Here is a 25970-nt window from a genome sequence, read left to right on the forward strand (position 1 = left end):
AATGGTCCTGGAATTTGTGGAAAAAATATTTTTTATGACTTTTTTTTTCTGAAGAAAACAAGATGCAATCAGGTTACAAAATACTCAATTTTTCCAAAATCTGTTACACTTTGCAACTTAGAGGTATATTAAATGGAAGCACCATACATCAAAAATAGATAATTCATATGTATTGTGCAATAATTACTTATTTCTTTGAACAATAGTACCTTGTACACCTGTGTAACATATAGTACATATCTTGTCACCTGTAACATACTAAATATAAGCCCCTAGAAAACTTGTAAATAGTAAAAAAAACTAGGTAAAGGAAGTAAAAATATGCAGATGTGACACTTATCTGGAATTTTCTTGAAGCTCCTGTAAATCAATATCGGGTTTGAAAGAAAAAACAGTTTTATCACGATGACATTGAAATAACACAGACTACTACAGCACCAGCAGGACTCTTGTGACCTTAAAAAGATGGCGACTGTGACCTGCTACTGCAGGTACATCACTTCCTGCCAGGCCTGGCGCGAGGATCGTCGCTTTCAGACAGACAGCAAGCGAGCAGCAGCAGCAGCTGCGAAAGCAATTGAAAAAAGAAATTTTATTTTCTTGTAACAACAACTGTAAGTAATCTAATGTTGCATCATAGGTTTCGCCTTCTCATTCTAACATATAGCCCCCTGAAAGGAAATTCCATTAACTAGTATAAAAGAGAAAACAATCCGAAGTATTTGCAGTGTGCGTTTATGTTTTCTAAGGACACGCTTTCCACTTTCGCATTAAAAAATGCCATTTTACATGCGGGTCTTCCTCGCACATCTGAACAACGGAAACAAAACAACTTGCTGCGTTGCGTGTTGTCCCTCGAGAACCTTTTGCTCCGGTGGAAACACCAGCTCTCGCATATACTTGCTGCTTCAGTTGCATCACAGGCAAAAGGTTAAAACCCCACCAGACCGCAACTCTGTCAACGATGTATTTTGAAATGTTTCCGTGTGATTACTAAGGTAGAGTGAACCAGTTCTGAGTTAGACGCGATTCGTAACCTGATGTTTTACTGTACGTATACAGACGTCGTCAGCTTCGCTTTCGAGGGCGTAATAACAGTAGGTCTCTTAAACACTGCTATGGGGGATTACTGCGTTTCGCATAAAACGTAGGGATTGAACTTTTGAGACGTTCAGTATTTATTTTACGTGTTGCATAGAAGTTGCATATAATAGGTAAATTGTTCACTGGCCTTTGTGAAGACGTTCAGCTGTCGTTGCAAGTTAAAGCGTTATCTATGTAGTACGCATTTTAAGTTCAACCTTTTAAGTGGTGAATGCAGTGCTTTTACAGGCCCTTGACAACAAATGCCAACTAAATTACAGTTGATTGACACGTTGCAGCAGTTACCACTGTATCCGGAACAGGCTGGAGTCAGAGGCTGTAGTGAGTGCAGGGTGTGTGTTCCCTGATGAGCAAGGTGATGGCTGTGTTTTTTTAGGACAGCATGGCGGAAGCAAATGAGGATGAGTATGATCCCGAGATGCTGGCCGACGAGGAAGAGGAGGATGAGGAGGACTTTGACTTGAATTCAGCAGATGAAGAGGAGGACTCTGACACCGCAGACGACGATGACGACGACCCGCTGAATTCCGAGATCACGTTGTACGAGGGGGAGACCGACAGGCCTGCCGAGCGCAGCGGCCACATCGCAGTGGCTGATGGGAGTTATATGTATGTGTGGGGCGGATACAAGGTGTGTTGAATTTGTCACTTTTAAGTAACTCTTTCATGCGCTTCTGACTCATGTCAGTGTCTGTCCTGCTTGTGGTTCCATTTAGGATCTTCCAAATATGCTAACTCAAGGGTCATTAGCCACTTCAAGGTCCTCCGACACTGTCCTAGAGGAGCACAGTAAAGAGAAACGTTACAAGTTTTCAAACATTCTAAAGTCTAATGGTGTGCAAAATCTATGCTCTTACATGTGGGTCTTCTCTTACCGCAAACAGCAGTTTGGTTTCATGTTGAACAATGTCTTGAAAAGGACACCTCAGCTGGAAAAGATTGACAGCTCTGTTCTAAATCCTGTTTTTAAGCGAGTGGTATTAAAAGTACGCAGAAATACTCACTGCGCTATAAGAGAGATTATTTCAAACGAGAGAAACTGTCTTTTAAAGCTTCTTGTGATCTTTAGTTCCTAAAATGTGGAACTAGACAAAAAGATAAGTGTACTAACAAGTTTTATAAATTCAGAGAAGGTAATGTTTGTATTACACAAAGTAATGGTCCTGAATGAATGAATGATTTTTTTATGGTTTTGCAGCCCCTGAATCAGTGTTTTACTCTTTCTTCCAGAATTCCCGAGGAACTGGGCATTTTGATTTCTATTTGCCGAGAGGTGAACTCTGGATTTATAACATGGAGACAGAAGGATGGTAATGTGATTTCAAATTCTAAGAAAGTCTGCGTGTCGTGTGAGACTGTGGCATTTTTAAGAAAAGCAATCTGGAATTGTGTGAATAGACACATTTGTTTCCAGTATAGCACTTAAATTTCTCCTGGAAATCCTGTGGCTCAGTATTGAGATTGTGGGTCCAGGCAGTTCTCTCACAGGAGGCGTTTCTCTGCAGGCAGAAGAGGCAGGCGGAGGGCGATGTCCCCCCATCAATGTCGGGCAGCTGTGCCGTGTGTATGGATGGAGTTCTTTATCTTTTTGGGGGACATCACAACCGAGGAAATACCAACAGGGTGAGCTCATCATGCGATACAACGACACAAGTTCAGATCGCATTGCAGGCCCTCTTACAAAACAAATTCCTTGAAAGCTTTCAAAATGTATGGTTCACATTCATTGTAACTACTACTGATGTGAGCAAACAGTAGGTTTGGAAAATTTGCTATTTGTATCTGTTGGTGGGTAAAAAGACTGGATTAACAGGCATTGCCTTGTTTCGGATTGCTCATACCTGTGCATATTTGGGATGTGCAGTGCTACAGACTGCCTTTGAGGTGTTCGACTCTTACCTGGGAGAAGATGAAGGATCTGAAAGGACTGCCCCCTACCTGCAAGGACAAGCTGGGCTGCTGGGTTTACAACAACAGGTGAGAGTTACCCCTTGAGCATTTTCATGCGTTCTCTCTGTGAGTCAAGACTAGCAAGAAGCACACTTCCACCCACTAGAATCATATAAATAATTTTACAGACTACCATGTCCGAATGAGTATTGGTAATGCATCTGTTAATACGATAGTGCGAGAATCGGTATATAAGAGGGGCAGGCGCAGTTGAGAAGATTGTTTCACAGTTGTTGTGCTTGTGTTTGCCACTAAGAAGTTGTATACTGGTAGAACTTCAAAGGGTTGAGTGTAACATTTTTTAAAATTTATCTGTGAGAGACAGCTCTTATTTTCCAGTTTTGGAGTGGAGAACTGTTTTGCATTTACGTGCATCATTTTAATGTTTCCATGTGTATTATCGTTCCCTCTCTCCTAGAATGTAGCAGTAGATATCAACTCTTCATGTTTCTTTTAAGCTGTCAGTTGTTTGTGATGTGTGAAGCATTCATAGCCTTGGTAGTAGTTTTAGTGATTATAGTGATTTAGTGGTAGTGATTTAGTTTCTGACACCATTCATATACTTTTCTGGAAAGCTATTTCTTACTGCAGAAATATCTTGTTCCAACAGATTGGTGTACTTCGGAGGGTATGGCTATGCAGCCAGCAGAGAACATACTGGAACCTTCGAATATGACGAGACATCATTTTTTGTAAGGCAGTATGCAATGTGTCTTCTTTGTAGGTTTCTCTTATTAAACCCATGGAAGAGATTGTGAGAAGCTCTCTTCCATGCAATTAATTTGATTTTGGAAATGTAAAATAATGGTTAGAATACTTTTTCTTACAACAGGAATGTGTCTAGATTGGATGCAGCCCATTAATTAAATTAACAGATTTGATTAAGACTTAGAACATGAAATATTCTTCTATCCGATTTACTGTGGAACGAAACCTTTACAGGCAAAGTAAACATTGGTCTGTTTCATAATTATATGTAGGTCTTGTCAAAATTGTCTGATGTTTGAAAAGTAGTTTTGGTAATAATATTATGTGTGAATCACATTTTGTGTGAACTGAAATGTCTTTCAGTATAATTGAGCTGTTGTTCTTATTTCCCCTAGTAAACATACTTGCTCAATTAATTGATAATCAATAACTGGCAGTATTACGAGAGAGATTGCTGTACGCACTGTGTTGCATTGCAGGCCAATGGCAGTACCCGCGGCTGGAACAATCACGTTCACATGCTGGATCTTGGGACTCTGACGTGGAGCCAGCCCATCACAAAGGTACGCAGAGCTGTTCCGATTTGCCCTGGTGGGGACGTTTCTTTAAACTGACCTAAGGCTGGCAACGATCGGCAATGAATCCATTTTTTTGGCATCGCTTCCCGGTGGAGGCTATAGATTGGTCCTGTGATCAGATCAGACGAGATTCATTTTGACGGTCCCATCAGGGGGAATTGTTGGCGTTTGTGGCCGGCTGAGGCGTGTGGAGCTCTGGCCTGTCCACATGCTGGGGTTTAGTTTGCCCAAGGATGGCTTGTACTGGCCGTGCAGCAGGTACAGATCATTTCTCGTGTGTGGAGCGCTGCAGTGTCCCAGACTGTTTATCGCCTCTTACTCCCCTCCAGGGTTACCCCCCCTCCCCAAGAGCTGCCCACGCCTGCGCCACTCTGGAAAACCGGGGCTACGTGTTCGGAGGCAGATACAGGGTAAGAGCTGCCATGTGCCGTGTGGCTCACTCACGATTCTCAAGGTTGCGCGTGTAAGTAACTTGGCATCGTTTCTCCTCCCCACACATAGGAGTACCGTCTTAACGACCTGTTCTTCATTAACCTGGACACCTGGGAGTGGACAGAAGTGTATGTATTATGTGTCTGTTGTTCTGTGTTTTAATCTTCTGTATAAATCTCGCTGGTCATACCAAAATGTATGTACTGCTTAGAAGAGGTTAGGAGGAGGCGCTGCAGACAGCACTCCATATTAATGCCTGAACAGTGTTTCTGTGTACGCGTGAGCACTGCTGTTGTGCGGTGAAGTCGTGGTGCGCTGCCCTGTGAAGACCCTGATAGCACTGCTACCCTCTCCCTCAGGTGCGTGCCACAGCACGGTCCAGTGGGTCGCTCCTGGCACTCCTTCACCCCTGTGTCTCCTGATCACCTCTTCTTGTTCGGGGGGTTCACCACAGATAAGCGGACACTCAGTGAGTGGCAGAGCTGTCTCCCTGCTGTCAGCTCTCTAAATCTTCATTGAGGCCTCGGGTGCAGAGAACTCTTCTCTAAATCAGGACATCGGGGGAGTGTGGGTGGGGAAATTGTCCCCATCTCAAATGCAGTTTATTCAGTAGAAGTTTTAGTTCTGTTTTTTATTTGCGGCTTATCCAGGTTAGATAAGAACAACAGAAAACACGATAATGACAAACCTTCTTTATAGTATCAAATAAAATATCTAATTAATTTTAATAAACACAAAGTTAATTTAATTTGTGTAGCCTGGAAAAGTGTACAGTCCTGGTCGAAATAGATTGTAGTGGGTATTGTGTATACATGAAGGCTGCCTGAGAGTACAGTGTTTTATAATTGCTCAATGTGCAAGTAAACATTCTTCCTTTATGCCACAATGACTTATTTTTGCCTTTCTTTTGTTCAGGTGATGCTTGGTTGTACTGTGCAAGCAAGAATGAATGGAAACCTTTCAAGCACAACCACACAAAGAGCCCCAGGTAAACGCTAATCGGAACAATGGTACTACGGTAAGGTGTATAGAACATGGGTTTATTTCAAATAATCATGATTTAAGGCCATTTGAGTTCATACAAGTATAATCAATATAACCATACTGTGCAAAAATGTAAACATATTTATGCTTTTGTTTAGATTTGTTGGAATTAGAAAGATCTAACCTCAGAACTAACTTAAGAGCCTGTTTTGGGGAGAGCAGGTTTTTACTCCTGTACTGTTAAGCTCACCTGACGTTGCCCAACCTGTTTTTATAGGCTGTGGCACACAGCCTGCACCAGTGAGGAAGGAGAGGTGATCGTATTTGGTGGCTGTGCGAACAACCTGCTTTCACAACAGTTTGCTGTAAGTACTTACCTTTTGGGATAAATTTACATTCAATTAAACTAAGTTCCCTTGACACCAGGAAGCTTCTAATGAAAGATAAAGTCACGTTAATCCCATCATTTAGACTGGCGTGTTATTTTTAGAAAAGCAGGGATAAGAAGAGATTCAGTATTTTTCTGTTAGAGGCCAATTATACTTTGTCAGACCTAAGATAATGATAGTGCATGAAGCTTTTCTTCAAGTGACGTGTCAAAAGCAACAAGATAATTAGCACTGCATTTTTCTGTCTAATGATGGATTCTAAAAATGGTCCTTTAGTCTCTGCTACATACAGTGTATAACTGTGTACAGTGTTCTGCATGCCACAAGTAAACTTCTTTTGTAAAACCATTAATACTTTTTTATGTTAGTGCATTTTTACAATTTAAAGGATATTGAAATTGGGGTAATTCATGTTGTCATCTTTGTCTTTCAATAGCCAAGTGGAAATGCACAGTGTCTAAAATGGGTGGTGTGATTTCTTTTTCCCATTCAACAGGCCCACAGTAACAGAATCCTTATCTTTAGTGTTCAGCCCAAGTCTCTTGTAAGGTGAGTACGATTTCTTGTTGGGTTTGTGTTCCAGTCATTTGCAGCTGATCTACTGCAACACAATCAAGAGACTGTTCTGATAACTCTCTATGTAAATCAGGCAATAGACTGTTGTCAGCTGAAACACAAATAATGATCTTCCTAACCCGGGGCCTGTTTCTTTGCTCAGGTCTTGCATGGAGGCTGTGCTGTGGTACAAAGATATCCTGGCTGGAGCCTGGCAGTGTCTCCCCCCCCATCTGCTACGCCTCCTTTCCCAGAGACTAGACAGCACAGTGGGCTCCTCGGGTGGCAACACTGGGCCGTGAGAGACAGGGGATACGCTCTGGGTGTTTATATTCTTTTATATGTTTATTTATGAGCCACGGGATCGTGTTCTCTTGCTAGGAGAAAGTACTGTACATTTGTCTAGTTTTTGAGCTGCACATACAGAGCATATTTTTGTGCAAACATTTGTTGCTTGTATAGTATGTAAATTGTTTAAAATAAAGTTTCAGGGGAGATATTGTTTGGTTAAATCTAAGACGTCTTTCAGTCATTGATCCTCACTTAATGTGGAGCTACCACTGTGCAGGTTTTATAGGGAATGTAATGCACCTTGGTAGCTAAAGGTCTGGAAACACTTGTGATTCAGACTCAGTTCAGTTATTCAGGTTTGCTCAGGTAGAATTAAACCCAAAAGAGCTTATTGTGTTCTAGGACCAGGCTGGAAGCCCCCTAGGTCTTATCTGCAACTATTGTTTATTCTGGAGAGGTTTTTAGGCTGCCAGCCCTGGAGTGCCACAATCCATCAGATGCTTGGAGTCAACTTTAAATTAATTTCTAAAAACCTGAGACTTGTTTTGACCACTGAAGCTGGTACACAAATCGGCTTGGTGATAACTTCAACTCTTAAAGATAACGGCTGGACTTTCCTGCCTGACTTAGGAAAACGATGCAAGCTCATCTGTTTCAAGGATGACTGAAGGGAGTCCTGTTGGATGGTGGCTGTCCAGAACCAGGGTTGGTCACCTCTGCCAGACTATTTTGAATGTTAGTGATTGAGGGCAGAGGTTTCCACACTCAGGCTGGTTTTTGATCCAGCCCTCTCTTCATCAGATCATCGATAACACTAACAAGAAAAAACTAGATGTTTTCAAGTGTCATTTATTCTGCTCAAAGTTGGAAATCTTAAGTTACAAAACATTAAAAGGCAGCCTTTGTCTTGAGGAGGGAGCAAAAAACAACTAACACCATTCTGGATTTTGTCAACTGGTCCTTTCTTGTCAGTCCAATCAGCAGAACAACACCGTAAATTGGAACTGCCCTTTTATCACCTGCAAAAGTGCCTTTCAGAAGATCTGATTATATTCATTTTGTTTTGGGTTAAAGTGTACTCTGGTGTTACTGTTTTGAAATGCTTTAATTGTTCATACAGAAATGAAGAAATGCATGTAAAATTCTTGTTAATGGTAACATTCAATGCACGTTCAAAGTGTTCCAGCTGTTCTTTTTTATTGTTCACAGTGTTCTCTGTACATTCTTGAAATGTGGCTGTTTATACTGTCCCATTAAAAAAATCCAAAACTCCAGTACTTTCCAAAGTTGCTAAATTACATTTTTACACCAGATTTATCCTAGCATCTTTTCTATGACCACCGTGCTGGTTTATCTTTTCTTTGCCGCCAACAAGTTGGGTGCTGATACTTTAACTTTTCCTGGTATATTCCTGGATAAATCTGTGTCCTGAAATATAAAAAGGCATTAAAAATACGTAAACAACGGATGGCCTTTGTGTGAAGTTATTCATATTTAGGCAGGAGCTATTCTGCACTTCACATCATTACCTTCACACTGCGGAAGAGGTCTTTCTCTCTTGCTGTCGACTCTTTGGCACGCATGAAGCTCTGCACGGCAGTTCTGGCCGCTGAGTGAACATGAAAACAAACCAGGCTCATTTCAAGGGTCGCCACGAAACAGACATGACGACAGGCACACAGCCTGTAAGTTACTTTGGAGCAGATGTAGAGAAAACCTTCTGAGAACAGCTTCTCAGAGCAAAGGGAGGTATACGCGGTGTCTTTCAAAAGAGCATTTGGAGAATCCACTCCTTTCCAATCAAACACAGTAAGAGCTGAAGTTAAATTCCTACCTTTTCCCTTCTTCTGTGTACCAGGAGTCAGCTTCACCTTGTACCTATAACAGAGCGATATGATACTTGTTACTTCTAATCAATTGTAAAACAAAAAATCTTAGTGCATATTGGGCTTTCAAGCACCAGAAAATAGGATTCAGGAACAACGAAAGCTAAACAAAAAGGCAGCAACGTACAATTCTATTTTTGACACCTTCAGGCATAACCTGACACCTTTCAAATATAACTATCTTATATACAGAAGGGAAACATTTAAATAAGATGCCGAGATTGTTGTGATGTTTCAACATAAACTTGCACTATCATTTAACAGATCTGGATGAAAGATACTACAGCCCCACAATTCCCATGGTGGTGATCTTACTTGTAGCTGGTGAGGGCAGTGTAGGGTGCACACACTGGAACAGAAAACATCAGCATGTCCTCAGGGTGGGGCTGACCTGTCAGAGAGTCCAGTGGGTTCTCTCCTTCCTGCAACACCAATAATGAAATGAATGAATTAACCTTTTTTGCCTCTAAAGGAATCTGTCTTGCACATTAAAAGCCCATGAACAACATATACATATAAGAGCAGTACAATATCCTAATACAAAACAACATCCAACAACCTCACTCAGTCGGATCCCTTCCAGTCCCATAAGATTAAAAATCAGAAAATTAGTTGGTAAAGAGTCTAAAATCAACAATAACAATAAAATCCCTACCCCCAAACAATTTGTTAATTCAACATCACACAAGAAGGAACAGACAACACACTCAAACTCAAGACGGGGATCCTTTCACACATCGTGAATGGACAGTCTGCATGTATACTGTACATGCACACATGTATATTGCCCTACCAAAAATGTACAGAATACCTGAAAGCAGGCCTGACCTGCCTATCACTTTTTGCAAGCTTCCAAAGCAGTCTTAATTAACACACCATGAACCGAAGGCACTTTGCAACTTCCACACCTCTGCTGAGCTCACTTTCCACTAGTACAGTAAGGATGCCCGGTCTTCCACTGCTTTACATTGCGCAGGTATCAGGCTACAAACCACACAATTCAAATATTCGAGGACCACTTGGCTATTCATTGTGGTAAGGCAGTGTGCATATAGGGACCACGTCACACGCACAGATCCTGTTCTCCTGTGGGAGATCATACCTCTGCTCCTGGGGCCTCCTGGTCCTGATCGTCTGCTTCCTGTCAACACAAACATCACCGTGAGAACGGGACCTTCCTGCACCGAAGGACACCCGCACTCCTCTCGGCTCTAACCGAGGGACCGGGCGCGGTGCCCCAAGCACTTGCGTGGACAGGTGACGGCACAATCTTTTTTATCCAGCTTGTATAACTGTAAATTAAGTAAATCAATTAGAAAATGATGGAATATTTCAGACAGTAATATTTTATTCATTACTAAAATACCCGGTCACTACAGAGACAATGAATCAATGAGTAATATTGCTGGAACACACTGTGAGCAGTGGGAGGCGGTCCGGACCTGCTCTACCTTGTCCTCCTGCTCTGGGGCGGCCCTCTCTATCCCCGCTCCCTCCTCCTCCTCCATCTGTACAGGGGGCTCAGGTCTCTTGGCCAAGCTGCCCTGTGGACGAGGTTTCTGAGGGGCTTTTCGGAGCGGCTCTTCCTTCCCCTTTCCCTTCTTCCCTTTCTTCACCTTCTCCTCCTTACTGGAGCCAGAGGACTGTGGGGACGAGAGCGAGCAAGAGAGGCCCAGGGTGAGTGAACCAGGGACATGGACACAGGCGTGGGGAAAACAGAAAATCTCAGGGAAACAGAGGTAAGATGAGGGCGGATTTAAATAAATGTTTGTGCAAACACACACATCCTCCTAGACAAACACACGTGCGACATTCCCCAACGGCAAGGCCTCACCCCCAAGAGTTTCATCCGTAGCTCCCGGTCCTCCTCGTCCTGGTCCCTGTACTTGTCCTTAATCTTCTTCATTTTGTTCTGGGTGATAAAATCAAGACAACGACCATCACTAGCAGCCTGAAGTCTCTGCACAGTTTGGCACCTCAGTACCTGTCAGAGTGAGTATAGTTCTACTCCCCACCTCGCAACCTTTCTTGTCTAATTCTGGTCTTCTGTCTGTCCCCCAGGCCCGTCTTCAATCTATGGGTGACAGGACCTTCTCCTGCTGCGCCCCAAAGCTCTGGAGCTCTATTACTATGGATATCAGAGAGTGTCCTTCCCTGAGCTCCTTCAAAAATAGACTGAAAACCCTTCTCCATCAGAAGGACTTTTATTTAACTTGTTCTGTGTTGCCCCTTGGTTTTCCTACACCCCCATCTACTATCTTCCCTCAAGATAGTAGGGGTTCATCTCTTTTATTTGTTGTTGTTCTGTAAAGCTGTAAAGTGACTTTGAGAAGCCACTTTTAAAGGTGCCACATAAAAATGTCACTATTATTATTATAGTTCTAAAGGAAAGTATTTTTTCACAGCACAGGTCCTCTTGAGTCCTAGAATGGTATTATCCCCCACTGTGCAGACAGATATTCCCCATTTGCAGCAGGCCTGCCCGGGTAGTGTACCTTCTGGCCCCTCTTCAAGTGCTGGGTGGGACCGGTCTTAGGTGGGTTTTGCTTGCTCTGGTTGTCTCCAGAGGAGGTCACAGCGTCCTCCTTCTTTGTCTCCGCTTCCTCTAGGTCCTCAGGTCCGTTCTGCTTCTTCTTCTTCTTCATGTCCCTGGACAGAACAATCCATCAGGGCATATTTCCTTAACACTACAAAACCCACAAAAGCCGAAAAAGGAAGAGAGGTGGGGGAGGGGCCCTTACCGTCTTTGTTTGGCTGTGAGATATTTTTTTGCCTGCCCGTCACCATCAGCCTGTAAAAAAGCCAATTCTTCATTAGACACACGATTCATCAGCTGTGAACACATTGGGGAACTATCAAGAACTGTCTAAAGGAAGGAGCCAAAACGTTCAACTTGCAGACATATAAAGAATATTTTGAATATTTTCCATTTGTCTTTCTGTCTGAGAGTGGATGTATGGACCCTCTAATGGGATCATATTAACTATAAAAAGCTTATTCTGATTCCTGTAAAATCCACAGAGTTCTGGTGATCCTCAGTGGCCTCACGGCGAGCAAGCCCCTCGGGGAGCTCTCACTGGTCACTTCCCTGTTTGAGGACCACAGGACCACAACGCTGGAGCTCACCTGGCTGGATGGCTCATCTTTAAACCCCAAAGATGTGCTTTGCATGCTCCTGGATAGAGAAATACAAATTCAGGAGTCAGGAGCTGTTACAATTATCGAATGGCATACATCACATTGTGTCATATATCAATTTAGCAGTCATCTTATATATGCGCACATGGCCCAACAGGAAAGGACACTTGAGTTTTTGATGATCATTTTGACATCATATGAAATATTTACATCAAGTGGTTAATTACACCAGAACTTTGTTTTACTAATTTGTAAATATTGTATTTGGTATTGAAGAAAGCTGGCAATTTTTCAGTTTCAATTTCAATCTTTGCAATTTAGCTGGGATCTTGACAAACAGGAAAGGGCTTTGTATAAGGTCAGCAGCGTTCCTGATTCCAATACCTGGTAGGCTGGAGGTGGGAGAGTGGGATAGTGGTGTCCGGGTAGCTGATCTCCTGGCTGTCGTCTTCACTCTTCACAGCTGACTCACCCTTCTCTTTCCCCTCTGGGTCACCTGGCTCCCCCCGGCCCAGGCCCTCCCCCTCTGAGGGCTCCTCAGGCTCCTCGGGGTCCGACTCCTCGGATGAATTCTGGTCCAGTTCTCCATCTTCACCCTCCTGCTGCTGCTTCTGCTCTCCAGTGCCGTCTTCCTTTCCTGGGCTCCCTGTCTCCACCGGCCTCTCCTCTCCTTCGCCCTCACCCTCATTGCTGCTCTCTCCCCCTGTGTGCAGATCGGGGGGGACACCGGACAGGAAGATCAAGAAATAATTAGAAATGGTCTCACATTAGAATAGGCCATTTAGCTTATTTGGTTGCTAGAAGCTTGTTGGCCTGAGAATCTCTTCCAGACAGGTTAGTTTATTGACTCCCACTTCACTGGGTAGCCTTATTGCAGTCTCCCACTATGCTTTGTGTAGGAAAGTGCCCCCAGTTATCATTTTTAGACGTCACAACCCCATATTGCAGTTTTGTCTTGTTAGTAGGCAGGACAGTAGCACTACCTCGGTGAATACGGTGTACTACAAGGCAGGTGTCTGCAGTGGCTTAAGATTCACAGAGATCCCGATTTTGAGCCAGCGTACAAATAAATGCACTTCTGAATGCACATGTACAAGACAACAGGTGTGAGCGTGCATCTATTAGCTACGGTTACTTTAGAGGAAGTGCTTACCTGTGAGTTCTGGACCCTCAATCAGGAGGTCAGCTGTACTGCTCGTCACCGAGTCCATGTCTTCCTCCACCGTCTTCACCTTCCTCTCTCCACGGTGTCTCCACACACACGTCTCGTCTACCTGCCCAAGTGCACACAGGCTACCGTCACGCCACCGTGCGCATCACTGTCCGAATCTGTGCCAGTGCTCCCCCTGCCCCAAACACACATTCCCAGTACGCCAACACCACCCTTGCAAATCTAGCACCTGCCCCGGTGTAGTGATGGGATCACTGTACAGTACAAAAGGCACCATCCTTCAGGTCCTGACTCTTCGTGATCATTAAAAATCTCAGGGTGTTTCTCCAAAAGAGTAGGGGTGTTACCCCGTTATCCTGGCCATATTTCTCTCCTGGCCTTTACCAGTCATGGCCTCCTTATAATCCCCCTCTCTGAACTGGCTTCATCACTCTGCTCTCCTCCCCATGGAGAGCTGGTGTGTTGGGAGTATACTGGCACACTTTGAAAGCCGTCTCATCATCCAGGTGGGGCTGCACACTGGTGGTAAAGGAGGGGAGTCCCCACTATCTGTAAAGCGCTTTGAGTGGAGTGTCCAGTAAAAGAGCTATATAAGTGTAAGCAATTATAGAGCAGCCAGTGCTGCCCTCTGGAGGCTGCTGGGTTTTGCTTTACAGTGGGAATGTCAGTGCATTCCTCCCGCTGGGACAGCCTCACCGCTTACCTTGAAGAGGAAGCCAAAGCCCATCATGAGGTAGGAAGGGGGGAGAAAATTCTTCTTCCCTGAAAAGAGACAAAAAACGCTCACTTACTTGGTCTTTGAACGTACTGAGTTTCATCCTATAGTGAAAAGATGTCAAATAAATCCAAAATTCGATGCATTTTAATGGAAATGCAGCAAAAAGTGCGACCCGACATGGATAGACTTTTGTGCCACATCAACTCTCCATGAGGTGAAACAGCAGAAGTGGTACCACCTTGTAGCCTGACCTAATCAAATCACAGAAGCTAAGCAAGATGGGAGCTGGTCAGTACAGAGAAGACAGACCCCCAAGCAAATCCAGACTGCTCTTGTCACTGATGTTGGTGGAACAGGAGGTGGCACTCTGTCCTACTGAATTTCATAAAAGGAATTTCTACACCGATGCTTTAGTTTGAGGTTAGGCTATGAGGTGGCAATGCCCTATACCCAATATATACCCTAAGTACTTTTGCACTGCATTCACTTAGAGCCTCTGTATAACTTTTGTTAAGTTCCTTTGCTGATTAACATCTTTTACGAAATTGGGGGGGGCATGACTCCATCTCGGCATGTGCTCTCTGTAGGACATTCTTACACAAACACATGAGACACTATCTTTAGTGGGGGCATTATTTTAGTGAACTGGGTTGTACCTGTTCCTTCTCTTTTGTGCAAACATGCAATTCATATAGTGAAACAACTTCGATTCACCCTGGCTGAGATTTTTTCAACTAGGTGAATACATTCCAGCATTACATTGCTGACACTGTCAGAGAAACAGTCAAATCAATCAATGAACAGGGAGATCCACAGCCTCTGTGGACAGCTGTTGCAAGTAGGACAGTGGACACAGGACACGTTCTGCACCTCGGATCATGAAGCTCCCAGTGGTTAGGTACTCTCCTGTGGGGGCTGTCTTGGACACCTAGAAAACAAATACAGACAGGCTTACAATCAGCACTGCATCTGGGATTGTCTCATCTTTACTTCTGCTCACCCCACTAGGATAAAGGGTCCTTTTGCACACAGCAGTCTCCACTGACATGCAGCAGATACAAGCTGCCTGTCTGGAGTAGGTGTGAGGAGGAGGAGACAAGAGGCAGGTGAAGGGTTATATGCTGTCTAGTGTGAGAAGCGAGAGAGGCATGGCAAGGCCACAGAAATGCACTGAAGGTGGGGCAAACCACTAGTCAGTGGGCAAAATCCGATTAGTGATTCAGCGTATGGAGACCTGCAGGGACAAAGTGTGTCAGGGTTAAGCGTTGGTGCTGATATGGTTTAACAATCTGCTGCTAGACATCTGGAATACTACAAAAGAATTTGTGTCATACAGATGCTTTAATAAAAATGTCCAAACAAGAGCAACAATGCTTTAAGGGCACAGATCAGGTTAAAGAAATCTTTTCAGTCTCAGTAAACCACTTCAAAGAGGAAATGCTTTGCTATTATTCCAATAGATTGTTTAAAGGGATATTAAATGAGGGATAATAACGTAATCCCAAGTTTGTTTTTAGCTTTAATTAAACTTTTTGATGGATGTTTGAGTCTGTAACTAGAATTCACCAAGTGGAGGCGCCCAAGAGGCACAGCACCAATGGGGTTAGTGCTGTCTCCTGTGACATCCCAGGCACCTGCAGTGATGTCAGGGTGGGCAGTGAAGCTCCTGCACATCGCCACAGAGCTTGCAATACATGAAAGATTAATAGCTCAATGAAGGGTCAGAGGGGCTGGTCTTTACCTGCTCATTCTCCCACTGTGTGCAGAAATGTAGAGACAAAACTGACTACTTTAAAATTGGGTGTATATATAATAAATAATTGCTGACACTAAATTATAAAAAAACATTTGCTAGTTGAAAGTGGGAACATACCCGTTGGCATGCATGAATTCTGCACTGACCCCCAAAAAATCTTTACATTATGAGCTAACAATATAAAAATGACTCAGCAAGAAATTGGAGGAGAAGATGGAGGCACCTTTTGACATGAAGCCTGATGAATCATGCTTTGTGAGAGAAACAGCACACTAAGGTGGGCTGAAAAGCCTGCTCTTGTCTCATGGTTTTCTTCTCTTCTGCGGTTCGAGACTCACCTGGTGATGGTGAACCCACCAGGCGCTGGTGATCACCTTGGCATCCCAGGCAGCACTGTAGCACACAGCCATGGTCCCGGCCTCCGTGAGGGTGCGAGGAGGAATGGGCTCATCTGCAGCACATACCGAATCAACACAGCTGACAGGCACACGGTAACAATCTGGCTTAACCTGGGACACCAGGAGAACCATGACTGCAGTCTTCAGTCAGACAGAACTAAACAAGGCAAACAGTGTCATGGCAGAAAAAATAAAAGCTTAAAAATGACACATGGCAAACTGATTCCGCAGAAACAACCCATTTTATCTTTTTATGTTGCAGTGGGTGCTTTATATGGCGTTCCTGTGTGACTTTTACTGCAATTATCTGATAACTGAAGACCACAGAAGCATGGGTTTGGATGGAAAGGCCAGCAACACACAGTCCAAAGGGAATCCCTGACTCCAGGAGGCAGTGTATCGGAGGACGAATCCCTGACTCCAGGAGGCAGTGTATCGGAGGACGAATCCCTGAATCCAGGAGGCATTGTATCGGAGGACGAATCCCTGACTCCAGGAGGCAGTGTATCGGAGGACGAATCCCTGACTCCAGGAGGCAGTGTATCGGAGGACTAAACCCTGAGTCAGGAAGGCTGTGCACCAGTAGCAGCAGATAGGAGTTACATGCTAATAGTTGCTTCAGAGGCTCACCTGATGGGTTTTTGATGACACAACTTGTGGCTCCATGGAGATCAGCATGCACATAAATGTCACCTATGAATGAACACAGGAAAAGCAGACACTGCCTTTTAACACCCTCAAACTGGAGTGGACAAGAAAGTTCAATAACCCCTGCAGGACTAATAATAATAACACCTAACTTTTAAATAGTGCTTTTCATCTTAAAGGAACCTAAGGTGCTTTACATATAGCAGCAGACACACTTAACATCTGGCAGGTATCTGCTAGTTGTCATTTAGTTCCATCTTAAAATTATTCAGTACAAAGTACTGTAGTTAAGACATTTTAAGATAAGATCAGATCACTTTATAGGCCATATACAATTTCTTGTTTTAGGAATTTGTCTTTTCTCATACCCCAACTTGCTCTCCATGATACACACAGACAGGGAGAGAAACTTGGGGTCAGAGTGCAGGGTCAGCCATTTATACGGCGCCCCTGGAGCAGTTGGGGTTAAGGGCCTTGCTCAGGGGCCCAATGGAGCAGGATTCCTCTGCCGGCTGCGGGATACGAACTGGCAACCTTCCAGCCACAGGCACAGATCCTTAGCCACAGAGCCACCGCAACACCCTATTTTAGTATTATCTGGTCTTGCTGTTTCCTTACAAAATGAGTTATACTGTAGGCGATCTGCACTCAATGTGACTATTGGCATGTTCTGTCCTGACAATCACACTGGATATTCAGAAAGGCAACTCTTTGACACAACTTTCTATCTTTCGTGCACTGGCTGGCTGTACAGGCCCCCACCTGGCTTCAGATATCTCTTCACAATCATTTCGTTTTGCTGTTGGTCCCGCCCGGCAATGATGAGGTAATTCTCAGAGCTGATGAACCACAGGAACTTTTCAAACCTGAAGCATGAAAATAGAAATAACAGCAAATCTCAACACTCAGAGCCCTTGCGTGTGCACTGTGTAAAGTTTCTGAACAAAGCACAACCACAATACATGTGATTATTTAGATACCACACAATAACAAGTAAACATCTGTCAGGTTAAAAACCAGACCTGCCACTCTTCCTTACCAGTAGACTTTCCTGGCCTTCTGGATGGTGGTAACCGTCTGAACCTCTTTAAGCGTTTGTTTTGTTTTTTTCTCTGCAGACTTGAAAGCCTGCAAAATCAACAAAAACGACTAAGCAACACCATGACCACAGTGCAAGTTTTTAAAGTGAGGTGTTCTTTTCTGAAACAGACTTAGTTCTTGATCGACGTCTTCTCTGTAACTGACCACTGCAGAGCATTCCAATGCCACACCATATCACCTTTTCTGCAGCCTCCACAGTTTTCTGTTCTTTCTTTGCAGCATGCCGCTTGTGATCGTAGTACCTGAGAGAGAGAGAAGTTTGACAAGACTGAGCACTGGAACATGGAAAGATTAAAAACCAGAGGAGGCTATTTGGTCTGCTGAGTAGTTAGTAGTTATTTAATCCAAGGATCTCATAGCCATTTCCTGAAATAAGCAAGGATGTCAGCTTCAACAACATGGCTGGGTAGCTTGTTCCCTACTCCCACAACCCTGCAGGTAAAGAAGGGCTATCTGTTCTCATTGTTAAATGCACTAACACACAGTTTCCACTTGTGCCCTCTGGTTTGTGTTTAACTGGTCATTCTGAAGAAATCTGCTCAGTTAGCTTTGTGTCAACGCTTTGAAATGTTAATGAAGACGTGAAAAGATAATGAGATCTGCATGTACTCTGACAGTGCTCAGTGATAAATCTGAGCCAGAAGACACATCTGAAGCCAGTGTTACGTGTCAGCTTTTGATATCAGTTTAAAGATCCCAGCATCAGAGCCTGACCAAAAATCATTTCCTCTTAGAAACCATAGAAAATACTACACAATTTTAATAATAAAATAAAAAAATCTCCACAAGGTGCTTGAAGTGTCTGGGAGAAAAAACATATCACAATTATAATTAATTCTGCTAACGAGACCAAGTGTGGGAACGCTAAGCTAACAGTTTACTTTAACACCTAGTTTTTGCCCTAGTTTCACTTTTCTTTAGCTCCTTTTACCTATAAAGAGCTGCAATTGAAAGAGCTGGAAATGTGGCAAAAAGTTATCTTCATAAAATGCTTTAAAACAAACATCATACAGTATGTAGAGTATTACTGTAGCTGTCTCTGTTAACACTATGACGACCTCATACATTATAGGTAAAAAGTCTGCTATCAGGAACATACCTGTTAGGATCATGTTCATATTTAAGTGCTGTGCTTCTCCTAATGCACTTACAACACCAGTGTTGGAAGAGGCATGCATGTGCCTGTGTTTAAATGCCAGTTAGGGTGTCCTTTTCTAGCACTCCAACTCACTTCTTTGCATTGGCATACGCAGACAGGCTCAGGTCTACATCCACCAGCAGGGGCTTGTTTTTCTGCAGCTTGTTCTTCTGTGCCTTGTGTTTGCCCTTGTTCTTCTTCCCCTTCTGCGCTTGGCTTTTGTCTCCTCCCTCCTCCTCTTCCTCCTCCTCTTCCTCCTCATCAGACCTAGTGTACGGGTTCCTAAGATGCAAAGCAAGCCACTGCTCAACCATCCAAAACGTGTCAATTCCACTCCTTGTATCTTAAGTAGGGGATAGATTTCCATTGTTACATGCTCACAGTAAGTCTGGTGATTGGCTAGCAAAGGAGGTGTATTGTACTGAGCTCTAAATTGCAGCCCAAATTTCCATACACAGGTAGTCAGCTACAATACGTTTATACTTATTTACAGTACATCTGCTTGGGTAAAACTAGGCAATGAGAACAAGCCCACTGGTGAGAGACACTCACCGGAGCAGCATGGTGATGTGGTTGGTCTGCAGTTTGAGCTCCTTGATGGCACCGGCCACAGGGTCGCCCTGCGCCTGGGCCTCCTTCACAATCAGCCCGATCTCTGTCCAGTCCACCTGGTTGGCCAGGGCGCTCTGCACCACCTGCAGCGCCCGCTCCACCACCGGCAGGTTCATCTCCACCAGTTCCCCCTTCAGCCGGTCCAGCTCCTGCAACCCGCAGCACAGCCCTGTCACTCGCCCCGCGCCAGACACGCGCAGCACAGCCCTGTCACTCAAACATGAAAACTTAGGGGATTCTCATCAGCGTGCTCTCTTATTTGGTGTGATTGATTGATTTATGTTCATCTGCATGCTCTTCTCTCAACTTAAAAACAATGCCCAAGACTTCTGATTAACTCATGAAGCTGTTTCTGATTTGAGTCAAGAATGATTATTACACTTAACATGTGCTGCAGTTTCAGGTGGAACCTTGTGAGGTATTTTCCTTATTCCAGGACACCGAGCCCAACTCCCCATGCAGCTCTTTACTGTGACCTCAGGCCCTGTGCCCTGTGCAGTCTGGTGGCCCTGTGCAGTCTTGTGGCTCTGTGCCCTGTGCAGTCTTGTGGCTCTGTGCCCTGTGCAGTCTTGTGGCTCTGTGCCCTGTGCAGTCTTGTGGCTCTGTGCCCTGTGCAGTCTGGTGGCCCTCTGCAGTGTGGTGGCCCTGTGCCCTGTGCAGTGTTACCTGAGCTTGGTGCAGAGCTTCCAGACGTTGCTCGTGATCTCTGCGCACATTGTCCAGCTTCTTCAAGGCCTGCTTCTCCTGCTGCAGCGCCTTCACGTCAATCTTCTGGCTCTCCATTTTTGAGTAAAACTCATCCACTGCCTGGGAGAGAAAAATTATGCAAGTATCCGGTTCACAGAAAGGGAAAACATGTTCTTCATAGACTTCAGGATCACAGAAACTAAGTTGTACTCATCTTTTCCTACTTATCTGACAATAACGAACTAAAACATGAAAGAATTAAAACAAAAAATAATCAACAGGGTAGGCATTTTAATATTGGTTGCTTCATGTTAACATCAAGATATGAAGCCTGCATTGCAGTGTCCCTGCTTAGCCACTGGTAATGATAATGCAGCAGGTATCTCTTACCTTGTCAAAGGATTCAAACTCCACATAGGGGCTCTTCGAATGTTGAGCATAGAGGAAGGGATGAAACTCCTCGTACCTGCAAACACCAGCAAGTAAACGAAAATCAAATTACAGTGTCTGACAGAACGTAACCTAACACATCAAAAGCAACTTCCTAATCCCTCTGTGTATTTATTCATTTTCAATTCCATTTCCCACAGAAAGGGTTAAAACATTAGTTAGAACACTCCCAATATTAAGGTGGCCATTGCGCATTTTACATGACTTTGAAATGTAAAATTAGGTTAAATCACATGGAGCATATTTAGAGATGCTTACGTGAGTAAATCTTCAGGAGGCTTGTCTGGAGCCAAACTAGGTTTCTTCTCACACTTCTGTATTATGTACCCCTGTAAATGAAGCCAAGCAAAAATAAAGTTAACAGCCAAGAAAATTATTATATGCAAATAAATACATGTAAACACTACAAACACAATGCAATGCAAACATATTCTCAAATAAATATTAAATACAATGTGCCTATGACTATTTGAGAGAGAGCAGATTTGTTTAAAAAAATCTCATTTCCATTTTGTCATTATTAACCACTATTAATGCTGGTTTTCATATGAAAATACACATATCCTGATATTTTAAACATCCCAGCATGTAGGCTATTGCCTAAAAAGGCAGAGAAATATTAAAAATTGAAAAAATAAATCATCTTATTGTAATAAATCACCAGCTTATAGATCCCTAGCAACGAACAGACCAGAATCCCAAATCACTTATATGACACACATCAAAAATACCTTTCCACTGAAGTTTGCAGATTTCTCCATAAACTCTTCTGCCTTCTGTAGAGCTGCTAAGACTTTAGGTGCCTCTGGAATATTAAAAACATTTTATAAGTGCAGTGCCCCTAACATAAACCATTGAGGTACTCCACTACTTATGTCAATTTAATTTATTTTTCACATGTACCCTTTCTTACCTTTCCATTAGTAATCCTTAACCCAAGTACATGCATTATGGATTAACTCTGACCGTGAAGAATTAAAACACCCTTCCCTCATTCACAAATACATTCAGAAATAAAATAAAATCTCAATTACTTCACAGCAGTAGAGAGCAGGGCTGCCAATGATAAATCAGAGACTTGATTTGAAAATAAAGAAATAATTAAATCATTGTTTTACATTTTTTAAGTAACTGGACTGCACACGATTATTATACAGTATATTCCAAAACACTGGACTCCTGAAGCTTCTAATAAAAAAAATGCTTGATATTCAAGACTTCAAATTCATTTTAAAAAAGGAAAGAAAGTGAGGTTGGATATGTAGAATCTCTGTGAACCAATGGAGCAGGTGAAGCTTCAGGGACAGTGCTCATCTAGGACAGTAAACCCCTTCCCTCCAATTCTTTCCTAAGCCTAAGAGACGTGTCACAACAGATCACTTATATGGTACCTAGAGAGACATCAAACTGGGCATCTGCTTTCACAAAGCCAGAGAAACCGACCTCCATCAGGCAGTGCTCAATTAAAGTTGCACCGTAGGCTGAAAAAAAAAAAGAGAAATAAAAAGAATAACCTCCAGGAAACTTAAGAAAGAATACTTTTCATTGAACAATATTCATTTACGAAGTTCAAGTAGATAGCTGCCTCAGCATGCGTAAGCTACAAAGGAACAAGTGAAGGTTAATAATGCTGAAAAGAAAAGCTGTAAGCTGTAACAGTACTTACGCAGATGTGGGTTTAGGATTCGTTTCACCTGCTCTCCTTTAGGGGCACTGGACAGGATTTCTGAGAGCCTGTATAGTACAAGAACAAACCTCAGCTCTAGACGACCAATATAAACTTACATTAAAAAACACCGGAAATACTTGATTTCATCTAAGTTGACTTTGAAGCATTATTTTTCGTGGAATGATGCAGTTGGTGCCCTTGCGCCACAGTGCCCTATATCATACCACCCACAGGTGAAGAACGCAGGTGTCTATTCAGAAATGCCCCTGCAGGGTTGAGCGAATGATTAAGGCTGTGCGCCATGGAGGGAAACTGCTGAATCTTTAACAACTGTGCGCAGATGGAGATTGGAGGTACTGATCAGCCCCACCACCCACAGCCAACCCCTGCTCACAAACGAGCCGCCCTCCACCCAGCTCCTCCCTTGCTCCACTAAACCACCCAGACTAAGCCATCACCTGTCCAGGCTGATGAGGGGCTCCGGCGGCCTGGCGCTCTCCACGGGGTACCTCTCCCTCACTGCAATCTTCACATCTTCCGCCTCGGCCGTGCGAAACCTCAGCAGGTTCAGGATGGTGTACTCGTGATCGGTCAGGACTATGTTCCCCTGAGGAGACACAACACACCTGCCCCTCACTCTCCTGCCTGTCCGTCCGGCCATCCCGTAGAGGGCAGAGTGACATGACTCAAATTTTTATCCCTATATACGGCTGGGTGTATTACTGGAGTCATTTGGGTGAATTTTCTTGTTCAAGGGGGTACATCAGCAGTGTTGCACTTGGGATTCGACCCCACAACCTTTCGGTCACAAGTCCACACTGCTTTACACCATCTACATTACTGGACTAACGCACAAGGGGTGCGTCTACACCACTGGACTAACGCACGAGGGGCACGTCTACACCACTGGACTAATGCACGAGGGGCACCTCTAAACTACTGGACTAACGCACGAGGGGTGCCTCTAAACTACTGGACTAACGCACGAGGGGCGCCTCTAAACTACTGGACTAATGCACGAGGAGCGCGCCTACACTACTGGACTAATGCACCAGGGGCACGTCTAAACTACTGGACTAACGCACAAGGGGCGTGTCTACACTACTGGATTAACGCACAAGGGGCACGAGGGGCACGTCTACACTACTGGACTAACGCACGAGGGGCGCGTCTACAATACTGGACTAACGCTAAAGGGGCACGTCTACACTACTGGACCAGTCAGTCCAGGTGGATATGCACTGAAAATAAACCTCAGCTCAGAGCTGTCAGCACAACCCTATTTAACAGTGTCTTTATTAATATGTTGCTTTTGTATAAGCAATGTAGGGCAATTAAGATCAATGGTACACTATACAAAAACAACACACACATAGCAGTGCGTCTTACATCAAAGGAGTTAAACTGAGGATGTCACGAGTAACTACTACAAACTGCATCAGGACAGTGGGTATGTGAACGAAAACTCAGAGGAAGTCTCAGAGCTTATAATGTTTGCAGTATTCTCACTGTCTCTTCTTCTGTCCATGTTAACAATAACAAAAGCACAAACGAGATACCTTTTTTTAAAAAAGAAGAAAGGTAATTCACCGCAATCATCTCACCCTGTCATACAGCTCCACTATCAGGTGATAGGCAGCTTCATCTGAACCGAACTGAATATCAATGATCCTGTCCACTCCCAGCTGCTTCACCGACACCAGTCGACGGGACTTCAAGTGTTTGCGGCACTTGAGAAAGTAAAGAAAACAATGATATACTTCAATAAAAAAAGTTTTCCAAGAATGAGAGAAATTTCCATTTGACAAAAGAACAAATGGACATGCCTGAATCGTCAAAATAAACGGTTAAGTGATTTTCCATGGGAAATCTCCAGATTTGTACTTTACTCATATTGTGCTGCTTGCCAGTGTAGTCTTATGTAAATGAAATCACTGTGAAAGTAGGAACTTGGGGGGATTCATAAAGAGTTTCATTTCTTAAATGAACCTGGATAGTTGGCTCACACGCTTATACATCACAGACTGCTTTCAAAGTACATTTACTAAGCGAAAACAGACAAATATCACATGGGTGCCTGTCTTCTAACCCAACCTATAGTATCTAAGTGTGGAGTCTGCATGTTCTCCCCAGGGCTGGAAGAGTTTCTTTCCACAGCCGAAAGGCTTGGTGTCCAGGTCGGCTAGCGGATCTCTGCCCCCCGTGTGCGCGTGTGTGTTCCCAGCAAGGTGCTGATGTCCCACACATGGTGCAGCCCTGCCCTGTGCCCTGCAGCTGCTGGGTAACACTCTGCCCATCGTAACCCTCAGAGGGTAAGAGGGTGGCCGAAATGGGCGGACGGACTGAAACAGGAAATGCAAAGTTTATTTTTCCACAGCACAGCAAAAAGAAAATGTTAAGAAAACATAAAAAGCATAATTACTTTCATGGCAAACCCAGAAGGCATGACATTCTTGGGCCACTCAAATTCAGTGGAGTGAATGCGTATTCCAGACTCAATCAGCAGAACAGCTTTGGAGTCAGGTCTGTAAGAGACAAGCCTCTGGTTATCAGTGCCGTGAGACCCCCAACTTCTGTAAACTTCACCCGTTCACTGTTAAGACTCGTACCTGAGCCTGCTTGAATGTACAGTACATCCTATGACTTATGCCTGAATTCAAGGTTCATGCTTTACAAATGCGAATAATTATTTTTAATGAATGATGCCTTTATAACCCGACAAAAAGTTTTAACCAGTTTATGTTAGAAACTGAATTTGTTAGGTGTTACAGTACAGTAGGTGTCTGCATCATCATATTTCCCAAATCTATATACCGAATGTTTCGTGTTTTTTAACCAAGGGAATTAGTTACAATTATAAAAAATAAAGAAATAAAGCTGAAACAGATTCTTTTACTTCAGGGTGTGATGCTGAAAGAGCCAATATGCAGAAATGCTTGATCAAAAAAACTTGACATGTTTTAACGCGACAACCGTTGTTCAACAGTTTTACATTGATACTGTACAACACTTACTTTTGCAGACGGATGAGGTAGGTCTTATTGTCGATGTCGTAAACGTTGTTCACTCTCATACCAAGGAACCTGTAGCAACATCATAACCCACAACAACACTTTAAAGATTTAAAGTTTAAAAACTCCTGCTAGTTAAGACAATGCTGTGCGCAATCGACTTTACACAGATGTTAGACAAGTGTACAAGACAGGGAGGTTATTGATTTTAATTTTTTCTTAAAAGCCTATACAGGAACAATTTTCAGGCTATTACATAAATGTCAAGGTGCATATTTTACCAATATCGGAATTGTTTAGTTCACCATATGTACAGTAGTACAATTACGACCTCTGGACAAGGGACTGAATTTAAGAATGTGTATGCAAAACTTCAGTGCTATCAAAAGCTTCTACCCAAAATATTGTAAGCTTATCATTACCTGTCATTGAGCTCCGCAATGACAACCCTAATATCCACTGTATTAAATCTGTTCTTCATGGTAACTGTACCAAATTAAGGCATAAATATGCCTCTCTTACGGATTGCTAACCAGTACTCGAACCAAAGGTAATACACATTGCCTTTCACAGCGCAGGCGTCTCTTCCTACGGAA

General features: G+C 43.5%; 2 protein-coding genes across 4 annotated transcripts; one reads left to right on the forward strand and one right to left on the reverse strand.

Annotated features, from left to right (window-relative positions):
* The first annotated feature begins 498 nt into the window (after positions 1–498).
* klhdc2 (kelch domain containing 2) lies at positions 499–8457 on the forward strand. 2 transcript variants are annotated; one of them, XM_015350537.2, is made up of 14 exons: positions 499–614; positions 1481–1735; positions 2335–2414; positions 2610–2727; positions 2969–3081; positions 3665–3746; positions 4242–4325; positions 4670–4750; positions 4842–4900; positions 5132–5241; positions 5688–5760; positions 6034–6121; positions 6642–6694; positions 6864–8457. In XM_015350537.2, exons 2-14 carry the CDS (start codon positions 1487–1489, stop codon positions 7000–7002), a joined length of 1329 nt encoding a protein of 442 aa, XP_015206023.2. In that variant the 5' UTR covers positions 499–614; positions 1481–1486; the 3' UTR covers positions 7003–8457. The 2 variants fall into 2 exon arrangements, with proteins under 2 accessions (XP_015206023.2, XP_015206024.2); XM_015350538.2 differs by lacking the exon at positions 499–614 and adding an exon at positions 837–998.
* LOC102697095 (ribosome quality control complex subunit NEMF) lies at positions 7825–25949 on the reverse strand. 2 transcript variants are annotated; one of them, XM_015350535.2, is made up of 32 exons: positions 25797–25949; positions 25378–25446; positions 24786–24888; positions 23968–24093; positions 22822–22970; positions 22361–22428; positions 22086–22175; positions 21426–21499; positions 20953–21023; positions 20635–20710; positions 20224–20364; positions 19498–19706; positions 19039–19227; positions 17986–18049; positions 17746–17834; positions 17469–17572; positions 16689–16751; positions 15999–16111; positions 14775–14832; positions 13890–13948; positions 13169–13289; positions 12400–12718; positions 12004–12052; positions 11619–11668; positions 11373–11526; positions 10712–10789; positions 10329–10520; positions 9980–10018; positions 9193–9299; positions 8826–8869; positions 8521–8600; positions 7825–8419 (listed from the first exon to the last, which is right to left on the reverse strand). In XM_015350535.2, the coding sequence occupies exons 1-32, from the start codon at positions 25853–25855 to the stop codon at positions 8342–8344; spliced, it is 3285 nt and encodes a 1094-aa protein (XP_015206021.2). In that variant the 5' UTR covers positions 25856–25949; the 3' UTR covers positions 7825–8341. The 2 variants fall into 2 exon arrangements, with proteins under 2 accessions (XP_015206021.2, XP_015206020.2); XM_015350534.2 differs by having other exon boundaries at positions 10320–10520.
* Positions 25950–25970: the final 21 nt, after the last annotated feature.

The sequence above is a fragment of the Lepisosteus oculatus genome, chromosome 8, assembly GCF_040954835.1.
Source record: "Lepisosteus oculatus isolate fLepOcu1 chromosome 8, fLepOcu1.hap2, whole genome shotgun sequence".
In the NCBI taxonomy this organism is placed as follows: domain Eukaryota; kingdom Metazoa; phylum Chordata; class Actinopteri; order Semionotiformes; family Lepisosteidae; genus Lepisosteus; species Lepisosteus oculatus.

Excerpts from the sequence above, each read along its gene's own strand:
- LOC102697095 (XM_015350534.2), bottom strand. The coding sequence starts at position 25,855 with ATGAAGAACAGATTTAATACAGTGGATATTAGGGTTGTCATTGCGGAG. Across the intron at positions 24,094-24,785 it reads CTTCTGGGTTTGCCATGAAA|TGCCGCAAACACTTGAAGTC; the intron begins GTAATTATGCTT and ends TACTTTCTCAAG. Across the intron at positions 19,228-19,497 it reads CACATCACCATGCTGCTCCG|GAACCCGTACACTAGGTCTG; the intron begins GTGAGTGTCTCT and ends TTTGCATCTTAG.
- klhdc2 (XM_015350537.2), top strand. The coding sequence starts at position 1,487 with ATGGCGGAAGCAAATGAGGATGAGTATGATCCCGAGATGCTGGCCGAC. Across the intron at positions 4,326-4,669 it reads GGAGCCAGCCCATCACAAAG|GGTTACCCCCCCTCCCCAAG; the intron begins GTACGCAGAGCT and ends ACTCCCCTCCAG. Across the intron at positions 4,751-4,841 it reads TGTTCGGAGGCAGATACAGG|GAGTACCGTCTTAACGACCT; the intron begins GTAAGAGCTGCC and ends CCCCACACATAG.